The sequence below is a fragment of the Camponotus floridanus genome, unplaced genomic scaffold (assembly GCF_003227725.1).
Source record: "Camponotus floridanus strain SB8 unplaced genomic scaffold, Cflo_v7.5 scaffold21, whole genome shotgun sequence".
NCBI classification, from domain to species: domain Eukaryota; kingdom Metazoa; phylum Arthropoda; class Insecta; order Hymenoptera; family Formicidae; genus Camponotus; species Camponotus floridanus.
Window position 1 is genome coordinate 2,260,486 of NW_020229337.1, and position 14,833 is coordinate 2,275,318.

The window sequence follows — 14,833 nt, forward strand, 5'->3', positions numbered from 1 at the left end:
TTTATCATGGGATGACTCAGAATTCTCGAAGAATGAATATAGAAGTTTTTTCTAATTGGGAAAACGTAAATGTTGAGTGTTAAGAGAAAATATTATTTTATTTTTGCATTATGCATATTCACATTGAATATTTGAATAAAATATCTAAGTTGTTGACGCATTCTGTATAAGGTATTTCCTTATGATTGTTTTATGAAATATAAATATGGTTTTCTTAATAAACATTTATTATATTAAAGGTGTTATAAAATGAATCAAGGGGTAGCTATTCAATTTTAAAGAAAAATATAAAGACGTGTCTCTTCCTTATCATTTATAATTGTAATTATTGATTTTATATTTATGAATATATATTGATGATTGAAAATGGAGCACATGACATGAGACATTTCCACGTGTACATCTCGAGCATATTTAGGACAAGAGAGAATTGATATCAATAAAAATAATTTTTCCAATTTTATACACAGTATCGCAATAAGATGAACGAACAGCAAAACCAAATGGTGTCTCAACAACGTCAGGCTCTAGCTCAACGACAGGCCGAGATGGCATCGATAGACGCACGAATAGCTCAGCTCCAAAGTCGTCTTCAGCGCAAGAGAGCGTTAAATCAGCGATTGGCGCATCAACTAGGTCCTAATGGAGGTGGCGGACGTGGCGTCGTCAGCGGCGCCAATAATGCAGGATTCCCGGACACGAAGCTCGATGGCTTTAACAACGGCGGCAAGCTGAGGCCGACCGGCAACATCGCCGCGATCGAGCCGTACTCGCACATACCGAACGACAACGATTTCAATCTCAACAAAAACGACCCCAAGTACCAGACACTGCCGTACAATACCAAGTTCACGGTGAACTTCAAGACCATAGAGGACGATGTTAACAAAAACAAGATACAACACTCGGCGAGCGCCTCCCAGTTGGGACAGCGGCCGACCTTTCAGCAATACGGACACCAAATCGTTCACAGTCAGTCGCAATCGCACATTCAGGGTGAGTACTTTAATTTTTAGCACAGTGTATTGCAGCGTATAAAGGAAATTGTAATTTTTTACGAAATTTAAAGTCAATTTTTGTCTAAAGAAAATATAGTTTTTAAATCATTTTGATTAATTAAGTATAATTGTTTTCTGAAAACACTATATATATATATATATATATATATATATATATATATATGTATATATATATATATATGTATATATATGTATATAACATCACATTTTCTTCATTGATAATGCATTATCTACAAAATTATTTAAATTTTACTTAGAATATATACATAGAAAACATACATATATTAAACAATTATTTATAAAATTAAAATTGTGTTAAATATGTATATAAATATGACTTATTTATTAAAAAATTAATTCTCTCATAAGCTTACACATTAATAGCTTTTATATATTGTAAATATTAAATAATTAAAATTATTATAGTAAATAATTTTTATCCTTTATATTTAATTATTTAATCAATAAGTATATCAATTTTATATGAATCTAATAGAGCTTAAAATGTTTAGGGCAATCTCAATTATTAGGAAGCAATCAGCAGCAACAACAGCAGCACAATCAAAATCTCGGCAATCAACCCGCGACGATTCAGTCGAGTACCTATAATAATAACAATAACAATAATAACAACAACAACAGTAACAACTTCAACTCGGACAATCTGTCACAAGGTCTTCGTCTTCATCAGAGCCATCAACAACAATCGCAGACACAGCAACATCAGAATAGCAACGTTCAGCAAAAGCAACACAACGTGACTGGCATTAGCGGCGCATCGACGACATCGAATGTCGTCGGTGTGACCGTTCCGTCGATCACACAAACCGCGCAGAACTCTCATCGAAATCTACAACAGACCGTAGGTGGACATCAGAAACCAGTATCAAGCGTGGCGCCGAGTTTTTCCGTCAAGTCGCAGATCTATCAGACCTCGTCGACCAAGATTCATCCGGTGATGCCGCAAACATTGAGTCTATTGGGTCGCGGGCATAACAATAATAACAACAACAATACGGCGCAAAACTACATTGGCAACAATCAGCAGCAAGCAGCAGTGACCACGCAGCTACAATCCAATGTAGGAAATCAAGAAACGAATTATAGACACGGTTACTCCGGTGTTCAACAACAACAACAGCAGCAGCAGCAACAACAGTATCCCAATCAGGCTGGTATTCATGCATCTTCGCCGGCAGCCGTCTATCAGGCTCAGAATTCGTCGAATCTCACCGGTTTTCATGGTACTGTCGCGACTACGTTTGGCAATTCTTCCCAGAAATATAATCAATCGTCGCAGATATCGAGTTCTAACGATCTCGTGCAGAATCAGGACCAAAACCAGGTATTGAACAGTCAGAAGGTCAAATTTGAGCCAGGCAAGAGTCAAGATAAGTTTGAACATGCATTACCATCCAGTAATAAGCATGAACAACAACAGCAGCAGCAAAATAGGTACGATCAGAATCTCACGAGCAAATATGAATCTCAGCAACAAAGTGGCAAGCATGACCCAGTCGGAATTCAGGCGAAACACGAGCAGCATCTGCACAACGTCAAGTACGAGTCCGGTTGCCAGAATTCGCAACAGTATAGCAAACACGAGCAACAACAACAGCATGAAGGAAGATTACCGATCAAGTATGATCCGACGTTCAAGCACGAGCCTTCGAATACTAATCAGTATAAGACGGAATACAAGCCGGAGTCAAACAAGTATGAAAGCGGTCAGAGTAAATTCGAAGCGATGCCGACCAAATATGAACAGAATTCCACAACGAAACATGTAGTTGATCACGTAATCGCCAAGTTTGAGATTCCCGCGAAAACGCCGTACGAGTTTGACAGCAGATCGACGACCAAGAATAATGACGGTGAGAGGAAAAACTTCAATGAATCGCGAATGGATGATAAGACAAAGCCGGCACTACCACCGAAACCAAGCAAACCAAATCCACCACCAAGACTGACTCATCATGAGAAGGCCGATGTGCCGTCTGAAGGCGTTAATGAGGGCAAGATGACTAACGCGAATCTCAATTCGAGGTTTGTATACTTTCGATGTTGAATTAAATATGTATGTGTGTAGAAATAAGAATAATGAATTTTTTCATAAAATACTTAGCTTTTTAAATCGTTTTAAATTTATATTTTTAAAAAGACTAATAATATTAAAATGGAAGAAATGAATAATATTATTCACATTCGTCGAGATTAATTTTGTTGATTGGTATATATAAAATTTAAGAGTTATGGAATTATAATTATTTTTGCACTAAACTAATTAAAGCGTATTGATGCAAGATACAATTACTTATTACGTAATAATGCTTTTTTTTAATTATCGATGAAGAAAATAATTTTTTTAGATCTAATTAGACATGTACACACATACACATTTGAAAGAGATTTTGAAATAGATTTAAATATGGGAATTATGTTTAATTTATATGCGAATTAAACAAATTATTGTATAATTTTAGACACAAAAGCATCGTGCTAAAGAAATGTTACTATTTATTTTACATTTATTTTTAAAACATTTTTAATTTCTCACACACACACACACACACACATTTATCATAATTAAAACATTATTAATTTTTCTTTTATTATTTGATGAAATATATGTACGCGTGCAAAGAGCTTCATTCATGTTACATTTTAGGCACGTGACAAGTTTCATAAATCCTACTTCTTACATCTTTCGTCTCTTCGCATCTCGTCTCGCGGAGTTACGAGGTCGTCGAAGAATTCATCGAGCGATTCGCGCGAACTCAAACTGCGGAATGACAAAACGATTACCGGGTTAATTATAAATGTTAATTAGTTCGCGATCGATTTGGCGAGTGAATCGAAGCCTCTCTTTTCTCTCTCGAATAATAGACACCGAAATAGAACCGCTGTGTCCGCGTGTGCCGCGGAGACGACGCTCATGGCCCATGCTCTCAGTGTTCACGAGTTCTCCGAAGTCGGTACGCGCGCTCAGTCAACGATTTCAATCGTGTACAATCAATCGTGGAACGATCCTCAATTACGCGGCCATTAGTAACTGTAATATCTGTCTATTGGATGTTCAATCTCTTAATAAACAGATTGAGCGACTATTAGAGATTCAGATCGTGACCTTTATTAATGCCCTTTGAGTTTTATATGCCGAACAACGATTCGACGCGGTCGTTTCGGATTCGAAAAATCTTGAATGGGATTTCAGCATTGCAAATTATTTTCGGTTTCCCTTTCGTCACAGTGGGTAGAAAATTGTAAGTCTCAACCGAGATAATGTATTTCTCGACATATAATTAATTATGCAATTTCTCATTACTTATGTTTTATTATCTTGCATTTTTTCTGTTGAGCTTTTTATAACAACGTTAAATAAAAGTATCACGAGTTAATTTAATTAATTTTGTAAAGCAATTTTAATTAAATTTTCGAAATTAATAGTATTTAATGGGACAAAAATAAAATTATTTATCAATTTGATTAGTTACAACTCACACTTTCAATCCGTGTAATGATAACGTAATGCTTGCTGATGCTTTTAATTTTCATATTCGATTTTCTAAATCTCGCGTACAGGTCAGATAAGGACGAGGATATACCGCCAATTCCCACGTCCGAGCCGCCGGAATCTCCCACGGAGACACAGCTGGCAAATCATCAAATCATCAAGGCTCGGCCACTGACTCTGAAGAAAGCACCGATATCGGAGCAGCCTAAGCTGAGATACAAATCCAATGTCCACGTATCGATAAATCGACGAATTGAAATGCCCCCGGCCTTCCTGTTCCCGGAAACGGAAATCCCGGCAGATCTTATGCAGACCGAGCAACAACAACAGCAGCAGCAGCAGCAATCTCAACAACAAATTATCGATACTACGGACAACTGTAAGAGCTCTGTTATAGGCGACGATATTGGTGACGGCGAGAAACTAGAAGAAGCGGATATCATCGATGCTTTGAATGTCATCAACATCGAGGATAAGCCATCGAAGATGAAGACTGACTCGGAACTAACTGGCGAAGTGGAAATAGACGGAGGCAAGATTTCAGAAGTGATGAGGAGGAAAAAGGGAAATCTCAAGTCATCGAGCACAACAGGGACCGGAAGCGGCAAAGTCAATTTATCCAGGCGGGTATCGTTCGATCCGTTAGCGTTGTTGCTCGACGCTAGTCTCGAGGGAGAGCTTGAACTCGTTAAGAAGACTGCGAAGGAAGTTGCCAATCCGAGTTCCGCCAATGACGAGGGTATTACTGCTCTGCACAACGCCATATGCGCCGGTCATCTCGAGATCGTCAAGTTTCTCGTGGAATTCGGTTGCGATGTTAATGCCCAGGATAGTGATGGATGGTAAATAGATATTATTTTAAAATGAATTTGGTAGAACTTCGATAAACAAAACTCTAATTGATGTGAAATTCATATCGATATCTCACAAAATTTGTAAAATATTAAAATATTATAATATAAGGAAATATGAGAATTTTGTATTTTATTTTTAATAAATTAAGCGCTAGATGTCTGAAGTTTCGAAACTTATATAAATATCTAATTTTTCGCATAGGACACCATTACATTGTGCTGCTAGTTGTAACAATCTATCTATGGTGAGATTTTTGGTCGAACATGGAGCCTGTATCTTCGCAACCACTCTTTCGGATCACGAAACTGCCGCGGAGAAGTGCGAGGAGGACGAGGAAGGCTTTGATGGATGTTCAGAGTACTTATACAGTAAGTATCCTCGTCATCATAAATTTCAAGATCGATAATAGTTAAATGCATTTATATGACAAAAACTTAATCTTCTTTTTGACACCTAGGTGTTCAAGAGAAATTGGGAATCATGAACAATGGTCAGGTCTACGCTGTTTTTGATTACGAGGCACAACATGCTGACGAGCTTTCGTTGAAGAATGGGGATTCCGTAGTCGTACTTCGAAAGGGCGATGATAACGAACGAGAATGGTGGTGGAGCAAACTCGGGCATAAAGAAGGCTATGTACCTCGGAATTTATTGGGGGTAAGTGTAATTAATTAAATGAGGTCAATATAATTTTACTCGGTATTGAGCAAAATATCGTGTTAAATTCTCTTTTTATTACAAATTATATAAAAAATCAAATTCTGTGAAAACTATTTTGCTCGATTACTTATATTTAATGTATTAATTTTAAAGATAAAGAAATACATTTTTTTCAAATACAGCGTTTCTTATATATGAAGAAAAAGAATATTTTCAAATAAAAAATTCCAAAGAACAAAAATGTAAAGTCTTATATAGAATCTTAAAAATATTGAAAATTTTTTACATAAATCTATATTTCTAAAAATAATTTTTTAAAAATATGAGATATATAAATATATCAGAAAAAATTAAGTTTACAATATAAAATGTTACGTATATAATTTCGTATTTTAAAATATTTTCATCAACTTTAACAAAATGTACAAAGTAAACTATGTTGTATTATGTTTCAGTTATATCCCAGAGTACAACCAGCAAAAACGGTTGACTAAAGAGTTTCGTGCTCGCAGAATATCCGACGATTATTACAGTATTCGATTTGCAGCTTTATCTTGTTAATTGTTATACACACGATACATAGGCACATTAGTAGCATTATTTAATAGCATCTCATTGCCATCCGGAGCGGGATTCTACCAAACCTTTTAACAAATGTAATAATTTCTTAATTTTACAGAGTAATTTTTTATGACTTAAAAAAACAAAGATTGCATCATCGTAGACTTCTCAATCAGCGAACGGTTAAGATTTGCCATAATGTAAATTGAACGATTGCGCAAACATACTCGCATTATTGACGATGTATATACAACATTTGTTTGAATATGACTCTTTTCTTTTCTTATTATTTCGATAGAATAGGGACGTTTTAATAATAGATTGTATGTACAATTTTATTGGTCGATATCTATTCGTTTTTATTGCATAATCGCATGCGCACAGTCTCATTCTTTAATTTGAAAGTTTAGTTAAGAATTAGTGAGACATTTCGCGTACACACACAATTGCAAATCACTAAATCACTTATTATATAGCATTATATCTTTCAAACAAAAGAATTGTATCTTTTTATTATATACAGGAATCTATCCTGTAATTGTGAAAGTGAAAGTGCATGCATAGCATTAAATCTTGTGAAATTTAGAATCGATTTTTGTTAATGAAAGTCTCTTTTGCTATTTACTTAAGTTTTAGAGATATTAAAAAAAATAGCGGAATTTTTTTATTGTTTATTTTAAACACTCGCGTTGTTCAATGTAAATTTTATATATACATACTACTTTTGTATTTGTACAAAATTGTAATTTAGGACATTACAAGAACTGTAAATGTTATTATTATAAGAATTGTAAATGTTGGAACTTGATAAGTATTGTAAAAAAATAATTTATCTCGCGACGTCTTTCGCTGAAGAACGATTGACTCAAAATTTCACAAGCGCTATATGTCCACTTTTTCTCGATTCCGGATATTTACGACTACTCTGTAATCCGCGAACACTATAGGAGTTTTATCATTTTAATTTGCTTCACCTAAATGCTCAAGTTTAGATGAGGTCAGATTATATTGTTACGTTATTCATCCAGGAGGATTATCGAAATATTTCGGATTTCGTTCATTCTTTTTTTTTTTTGGAACTGTTCTTAAGTGACGTATAATTTCTTGCCAATATACACGATGAACGATACGAAATAGCTTTTCGAATGACGATAATGTGCAATTATATGAGAAGACGTAAAATTATATAGGATATACTAAAGAAATATATATATAGATAATACATTTTGATTACACCCTTAATTATATTATTTTGATTCGACAATGTCTAAAATGTCATGTAATAGAACATCTATAAGATAATGATCATTTCTCGACCGAGTATAGTGCTATCAGAAATTTTTTAAGCTTTCTTACGTTGTGCTCTTGTAATAGATATGTACAGGTGTGTGATATACGCGAATATGCGAGCCGCTTAGAAAATTTCTGATTGCTCAAGTGAAATATGTGCCTTTCGAAAGTAATAAGAAATATATAAGAAAACACACACACACACACACACACGATATATTATGACAAATAAATTGTTTTTAATTAAAAAAATACATTTTTTCACGTTAGTCCATTCCCTCTCAGGCATCATTTACAATAAATATATTATAACTATGATATAAATATGTAATAATGATAATTATGTTACATTAGTTATGAATAAAATATTCTCACAATATACAAAAATATTATGTGATATAATGATTTTGAGAAGGACGAGGATCTAAAATACATCAATTTATGATAAATAATAAAATAATTGCTATACAATAAATGTAAAACAATGTTTGGCTTTTTGATATAAAAATATGCCTTTAATTTTATATACACCAAAATATACATCTTGTTTGTACCGTTAAATTTGTATATGTATCTCTCTTTTTTTTCAAGTGAGAAGAATATATAATTACATAAAATGCGTATAAAAATAATTTAACAAAATTATGATAGTTTTATATAAACGTTATCCCGCCCCAGATAAAAACTACTTTTAAAAATCAAAGTTACATTCTTCTTATTTATACTAACAAATATCAAAGTTTTAATTATCAATTTAAAAAGACTGATCTCAATATATTACTGTTTTTTCATTAAGTTTGTTAATTATTATTTGTTAATTAATATTTTAGCTACATATTTTGTAATATGTGTTAATTGTTTTCACTGGAAAATTTAAATATGAGCTTATTTTAAAACTAACAGTTATCAATAACATAAAAAAAATATCTATTAAAGAATTATATAATAAAAGCACATACTATCTGTAGCTTACAAAGCTTAAAGAGAATATCAAGGCATATATAATTTGTTTTATATCAGCCATTATGTCTAATAATAGATGATACATATTAGTTACATATATATTATCCGCATATCTGTACGTGTCTATGCAACATAGTCATTGAAAAATTGAACAAATATATAAATATAAAACATTTATGTTTACGTCAATGTATAATTTGATAATTCAAGATATATTTAATGTTATAAGGATGAGAAAAAACTTTTTTGCATCTTATTTGTTTTAAGTGAAATTGTTTTCCTAATGACTTTCACTGGTTAACTCTATTTTATATCGCTCTGAACATTAATGTACAGGGATGATGTATCAGTATTAATTTAATCATTAATAACTATTATCACACTCCTCCACAGCTAATAAATATTTAAATAAAATTATCAAGCAAATCATATCAAATAAAAAAAGGCCTAAGCCTCATGTTTTGCTTCCTTTGCTATTTGTAGACAGATTTGAAAATCTTCGCATTCTTCGACTATGATTTTAAGACTGAAAATGATTAATGCTCAAATCAACAATTTTTGAAGTGTACATTGAGCTTGATATAAAATTTCTCTAATTATTAATTCTAACTAACTCCAATTATACAATCTCATAATAGAAAGAAATAGAGGAAACTTATTTTGTTTTACATACCTTTCAATATAAATTTCCAGAGTCGAAATATCAAAATTTCCTCTTCTTATAGTTTCAGCACAAAACTGTGACAAACTTTGGAAACATTTATGTGTGATATTACAATCTTGATTCTCCCACTTGGGTAATTCTCTTGTGATTTTCCATGCTTCCAGTACATAATGCATCAATGAGATCCAGTGCTGGGATTCTTGTAGTATTCTTCCTTGATCAATAAGAGCTTTCTAAATAAATAAATCGCAAGACAAGAATTAATCAACTGTCACTAGCCTGTCACAAATCAATTAAATTGAATAAACAAGTAAATGTATCTGATTAAATTTTTATAACCAAAATAGAAAATGAAAAACAGAGGCTTTTAAATATATATGCATGTTTGAAAAATAAAAATATTTAAACAAATATAAACCTGATATGCATCAAGATGCATGTAAGCGCAACTGTATGCTAATTCATCATTCAAATTGGGAGAAAATACAGGGTTAGCATAAATATTCTGCTTCAAGAGAATCAATTTCTCTATAAATGGTTGAATATCCCCGTCTGATATTTTCTTTGAAAGAATATAACGAAGCTTTTCGTTTTCACACAGCGTACCATCTTCCTGCGCATATACCAACTCCATAATCAACTGTACGAGTTGTTCATGACTAAGATTTCGTAAACCGTTTACTAAGTTATCTTTGGATCGCTGTCTCAACATATTTGCAGCATCTAATGACATTCGAGAGGACAATATTTTTTTGCTCTTTGGTGTAGGAAACTTAGACTGATTAGTATCTCCAAGAGAGAGTCTCTTTCTGGCTGCATCTCTCAATGCCATATTTGATGTGGATGGATTTTTAATCGGTGTATGATCTTTAGAACTCAAACTGAGGAAAAAAAAAGATTATCAGATTTATTTGAAGATGCTACTGATTCTTCTAACGTATGTGTAAGTTAATAGATATATCTTACCTAAGCAAGCTACGTCGTTTGTATGTATTGAGATCAGGAGACCAAACTATGGACTTGCGTCGACCTCTCTTTTGAATGACAAGTTCATCAGGACTTTGCGGCGAATTCCAACCATCGGGAAGTCTGTTTAACCAATTCTGCACCGTTCTTACATCCATGCTGTGAGACGTATCTGAAATATACACAAGATGTCAAAACAACTTTTTCAATGTATATCCACCAATCATATAAATTTACTATTAAATAGACAAAGCGTTAAGAATGTGTTCGTGAACATATTTCTGTTTCTAATAAATCTGATTATTTATAAATAGGAAAATTTGTTTTCAAGAGAAACAAATATATAACAAAACATAACAAATTTTTGAGTTGCAATACATTAGAATTCAATCGATTTGAGGTTAACTTCTAAAATATCGCATTCATGAATTAAACAGGCATCAAGAACGCATTATTTATGTTGGGACGCAACGATTATGTAGCGAAACGAAAAAACGACGCGGCGTCATGACGCTTGAGATGAAAAATATACCTGGTACAGAATTGGCGGGAACTTCCGCGCGTCTCATGCGCGGGGAGGGTTCCAGCACGTCACGGAGCTGTCTGACGGTTGCTGTAGTCATTGCGATCGCGCGATAATATTCTAGAAATAATATCTCGAGCTGCTCAAATACCTTTTGCGAGGAATCTTTCAGAAGTGTCTGTCAAAAATACATGCAATCAACACGTACCGACCGGTGTTGTATAACAATACAAATCACCGGAGACCGAAGATCGAAACGCATGCGTGACGTAACAGCAGCTGCGAAGACATAGACGCCGGGGGGAGGGGGAAGGACGCGCTGTTTGACAATACGAAAGTTTCGAAGTGTCAAACGGAACGCATGCGCAGAGAGATTGATACACATGTTTGTTATGGATAGAATGTTGTCAGTTGTTATTTTGTTAAGTTTCTGCGAGAGATACAAATTATAAAAAAATGTCTGTCGAACCAATAATAGGAAGGTGCCTCTTGATGTGTCCGGAAAAAGAGAGACGGATGTAAGTTTCCGTATAAAGTAGAAAATTAAATAAATAAATAAATAACAAAATATGTAATATTTTTTCATGTACAAAAACAGAGCATTCTCTTATCCTTGTAATTAACGATATCGGCCTTATATAAAGCTTTATATATATTTTATATATAATTTTTTATATTATACTTTAATTAGTATACACTTAATTTATATTGATATAATTTATATTATAATTTTTATTTTATAATTATATACAATCATAAGATGTTAGAATAATAAGCTAATATATTTCTCAGTTTTACATTTTTTATTTAGGAGAGAGAGAGAAGGTTTATTGCACAAATATGAGATTGACGAGAAAACAAGATACATGAAAAAGCGTAAGGCTGATCCAGCAAAAACTATAAAGTGCTTTAGTCGTTCTGCTGCTGGTCAAGATATGACAGATCCCTATTCATTACGTCCACCTCATGTATTACTATCCACTATCCGATATTTATTCACCGAGTAATTTCAGTCATTTTTTAAATATGATTCATCCATTACAATAATATTGTTATTAATTTTATTGTTATCACTATTTTTATTATCAAGAAGTGCTATTTCTCTCATGTCTGTAATAGAACATTGATTATATTATTTACATGATACATAATATTTTAGGATAATCACAAAAACTGATTTAAATTGGACATTAATATACGATTTTGTATTTGACCGATTGAGATCAGTGCGACAAGATGCTGTAATCCAAAGAATTGATATTACTTCAAATATTCTCCTTCTAGAACCAATTGTCCGATTCCATATTTATGCTGCACAGAGGTACAAATTGATCAGTATGTGTTGCACTTACATGTTTAGTAAAATATTATCAACAAATCCTTTCTAGGCTCTGCACAAAAAATATTTCGGAATTTGATGCTAAAATAAATGATAAACATTTATTAGAATGTATCAAACAGTTACTTGTATTATATGATAACCGAGATAATAGAAATAATATAGAAGAACATGAAGAGCTTGAAAAATTGGCGTTAAACGATAGTCGATCAGAAATGGAAGCTTTATATATTCTTCTCCATATCGGAGATCAGGAAGCTTTAAAAAGAGCTCTTATGCTTCCTTCAAATCTAAAGTAAGTTTTTGATATTATTCATACAATAAAAATTTATTAATATAAGCATTCATATATATTATAAAATATTTGTAGTGTGATACTATTAATTTTGAATATTTTTTATATGTTTGAACAGAAATTCACCGGCAATTCAATTAGCCACAAAAATATCACTTGCTTGGTATATAAGAAATTATGTTCGCGTTTGTTATCTGGTTCAACAATTACCTCCAATATTGGCTTGTGCATTTTTTTGTAATTTACAGAATTTTAGAAGGTATATATTTTATTTAGTTTTCATTATTAGCATAAGAAAAAGAATGACCCAATAATAATATTCAAAATTCCATTAAATAATTATTTTTAAATTAATGAATTTCATAAATATACATATTTTAGAAGTGTTCTACAAATCATGAGTTTTGGCTATAATAGCAAAGTGTTGACATTCCCAGGACTAAAATTACAAAAACTTTTATTCTATAAAGATATAAGTGGGGTACAGGCAGATTGCAACTTATTTGGCTTAACATTTATTAATGAAAATATTTTATTTCAAAAATCGCAGTTTAAGGAAGAAATTTTGCAAGTTAGTACAAAATTCAGGAATTGTGTAATATTTTTTATATTTTCCATTTTATTATTCCTTTTTCTATTACAGGCCAATCCTGAGATGTATTACACTTCTGCCATGATGCATAAATTTATACCAAAAATTCTGTTGGAATGTACCTCTAATGAATAATAAATGTTGATGTACTCTTCTAATACATAATATTACATTTATTGAGAATCGCTGGACGAGCTACTCGAAGAATCTGTAGACATAACTTCAACATCTTCGGTTTCTTGTTTATGTGTATTCACAGCCACACTACCTTGTCCACTAACAGACATATGAATCTCTCCTGACGGATGCCAAGCAAATTGATTTGATTGTGACACAGGTGGTTCTGAAATAACAATAGAGAGAATCTTAGATTTGCTCTCTTTAATTATTTATTTTAACATGGTATATATAAGATATTTTTTACCTCCAGCAGGATGTCCTGCTCTATGCAAATCAGATGGTATACCTGGATGAGAACCAATTAATTGTCCATTTAAAGGTAAATCACTTAATCGTCCTAGATATCCTAATCTCATTTCAATATCTGTAATATAAAGAAAATATAGAGTTTATAATTATACAATAATAAAATTATTATAAGCAAGAGATAGAAATGATATTTTATATAAATATAAAATCTATACCTGTTGGATACGGTCTTCTGGGGTCTCCCTGTTGCCATGTTAATGGTGCACAAATCGCATTGGTTGCGCTTATCCTATGTGCATATTTAATAAGCTCTTCTGAAGGAACAGGTCTCTTATTAGCGCGTGCAATAGACTGTAATTTTTGTTTTGCTTGATAAATTGCAGTAGCTAAGATTTGTTCCGCCTCCTTTAATTGCCGCTGCAGTTGCTGAATGTCTTGATCCTGTCTCTCTACTTCAGCTTTCAAAGCCTCCATCTTTAGATTGATCTTGGCTTGCTCGGCAGCTCGTTTCAATGTTGCCTTTAATTCATTATCTTTGGCAACCAATAATTCGGTTAGCTGAGTGTGCTCTGTACTAGAGAGCTTTGAAGGTTTCTGAGCGATTGTGTTTTCTATCATTTCTCTGAAAAAAAATTGTTTGAATCCAATAAATTTCGCAAGTTAAAAGGTTGAACTTTACTTGTAGTAAATATAACTTACTTTGCTATTAACTCAATATCATCCACTAGTGATAATAAAACTTCTCTCGTACTTCTGCTCGATGCCATTATAATTCGTTATTTAACAAAATGAGTACTTTTAATTGTCAATATATAATTAATACAACGTAACAGCACTCATATCAACTGCAATATGTAACATCACACTGTTATACTTTTTCAATAAAATATTTAATATATATATTTAAACACACATTTTAAAATGCATCAGCTGTGCCTTCATTAATTTTGACTTTTTAAAATTTTTACGCTGCTTACATCCATATGACAAACGATGCGCTTCCTTTTTCGAAAGTTTCGGAGCATTTAGATTGGCCAAAAAAACTTTTTGCTTCTTTCATCTCGATTGGTCAATCAATTGGTCAGTCATTAACCAATCTCTTCTCTCTTTTATTGATCTATTGTAAAAAAGATTTTATTGTTAACATTCTGATTGATCGGTAT

General features: G+C 32.5%; 4 protein-coding genes across 6 annotated transcripts in view; 2 read left to right on the forward strand and 2 right to left on the reverse strand.

Moving 5' to 3' along the window:
* LOC105252765 (putative uncharacterized protein DDB_G0271606) overlaps positions 1–7,291 on the forward strand; it is a 58,576-nt gene extending 51,285 nt beyond the window's left edge. Inside the window, exons 6-11 of one of the 2 annotated variants that reach the window (XM_011260325.3) lie at positions 471–996; positions 1,532–3,065; positions 4,602–5,375; positions 5,590–5,756; positions 5,846–6,045; positions 6,504–7,290. In XM_011260325.3, coding sequence (XP_011258627.1) covers positions 471–996; positions 1,532–3,065; positions 4,602–5,375; positions 5,590–5,756; positions 5,846–6,045; positions 6,504–6,542 — 3,240 coding nt within the window. In that variant the 3' untranslated portion in view covers positions 6,543–7,290. Of the gene's footprint in view, positions 1–470; positions 997–1,531; positions 3,066–4,601; positions 5,376–5,589; positions 5,757–5,845; positions 6,046–6,503 lie in introns of both variants that reach the window. The other variant, XM_011260324.3, reaches the window with a different exon arrangement.
* Positions 7,292–9,091: 1,800 nt separating this feature from the next.
* LOC105252761 lies at positions 9,092–11,298 on the reverse strand. Of its 2 annotated transcripts, none has more exons than XM_011260317.3 (5): positions 11,025–11,298; positions 10,493–10,664; positions 9,945–10,407; positions 9,536–9,759; positions 9,092–9,388 (listed from the first exon to the last, which is right to left on the reverse strand). In XM_011260317.3, the coding sequence occupies exons 1-5, from the start codon at positions 11,113–11,115 to the stop codon at positions 9,310–9,312; spliced, it is 1,029 nt and encodes a 342-aa protein (XP_011258619.1). In that variant the 5' UTR covers positions 11,116–11,298; the 3' UTR covers positions 9,092–9,309. The 2 variants fall into 2 exon arrangements, with proteins under 2 accessions (XP_011258619.1, XP_011258620.1); XM_011260318.3 differs by lacking the exon at positions 11,025–11,298 and adding an exon at positions 10,871–10,949.
* Positions 11,299–11,317: 19 nt separating this feature from the next.
* On the forward strand, positions 11,318–13,391 carry LOC105252762 (germinal-center associated nuclear protein). Its single transcript, XM_011260319.2, has 7 exons — positions 11,318–11,533; positions 11,827–12,018; positions 12,175–12,336; positions 12,404–12,649; positions 12,768–12,908; positions 13,031–13,220; positions 13,293–13,391. Exons 1-7 carry the CDS (start codon positions 11,472–11,474, stop codon positions 13,374–13,376), a joined length of 1,077 nt encoding a protein of 358 aa, XP_011258621.1. The 5' UTR covers positions 11,318–11,471; the 3' UTR covers positions 13,377–13,391.
* Positions 13,219–14,568, reverse strand: LOC105252763 (mediator of RNA polymerase II transcription subunit 4). The gene is made up of 4 exons (XM_025408430.1): positions 14,370–14,568; positions 13,886–14,292; positions 13,666–13,785; positions 13,219–13,584 (listed from the first exon to the last, which is right to left on the reverse strand). The coding sequence occupies exons 1-4, from the start codon at positions 14,435–14,437 to the stop codon at positions 13,415–13,417; spliced, it is 765 nt and encodes a 254-aa protein (XP_025264215.1). The 5' UTR covers positions 14,438–14,568; the 3' UTR covers positions 13,219–13,414.
* Between the last annotated feature and the right edge of the window lie 265 nt (positions 14,569–14,833).

Coding starts and splice junctions, on each gene's coding strand:
- LOC105252761 (XM_011260317.3), bottom strand. CDS start 11,115: ATGACTACAGCAACCGTCAGACAGCTCCGTGACGTGCTGGAACCCTCC. Junction 10,408..10,492: donor AAACGACGTAGCTTGCTTAG/GTAAGATATATC, acceptor TTTTTTCCTCAG/TTTGAGTTCTAAAGATCATA. Junction 9,760..9,944: donor TGCATCTTGATGCATATCAG/GTTTATATTTGT, acceptor TTATTTATTTAG/AAAGCTCTTATTGATCAAGG.
- LOC105252762 (XM_011260319.2), top strand. CDS start 11,472: ATGTCTGTCGAACCAATAATAGGAAGGTGCCTCTTGATGTGTCCGGAA. Junction 12,337..12,403: donor CATATTTATGCTGCACAGAG/GTACAAATTGAT, acceptor AATCCTTTCTAG/GCTCTGCACAAAAAATATTT. Junction 12,909..13,030: donor AATTTACAGAATTTTAGAAG/GTATATATTTTA, acceptor TACATATTTTAG/AAGTGTTCTACAAATCATGA.
- LOC105252763 (XM_025408430.1), bottom strand. CDS start 14,437: ATGGCATCGAGCAGAAGTACGAGAGAAGTTTTATTATCACTAGTGGAT. Junction 14,293..14,369: donor GATATTGAGTTAATAGCAAA/GTAAGTTATATT, acceptor ATTTTTTTTCAG/AGAAATGATAGAAAACACAA. Junction 13,786..13,885: donor CAGAAGACCGTATCCAACAG/GTATAGATTTTA, acceptor TTTATATTACAG/ATATTGAAATGAGATTAGGA.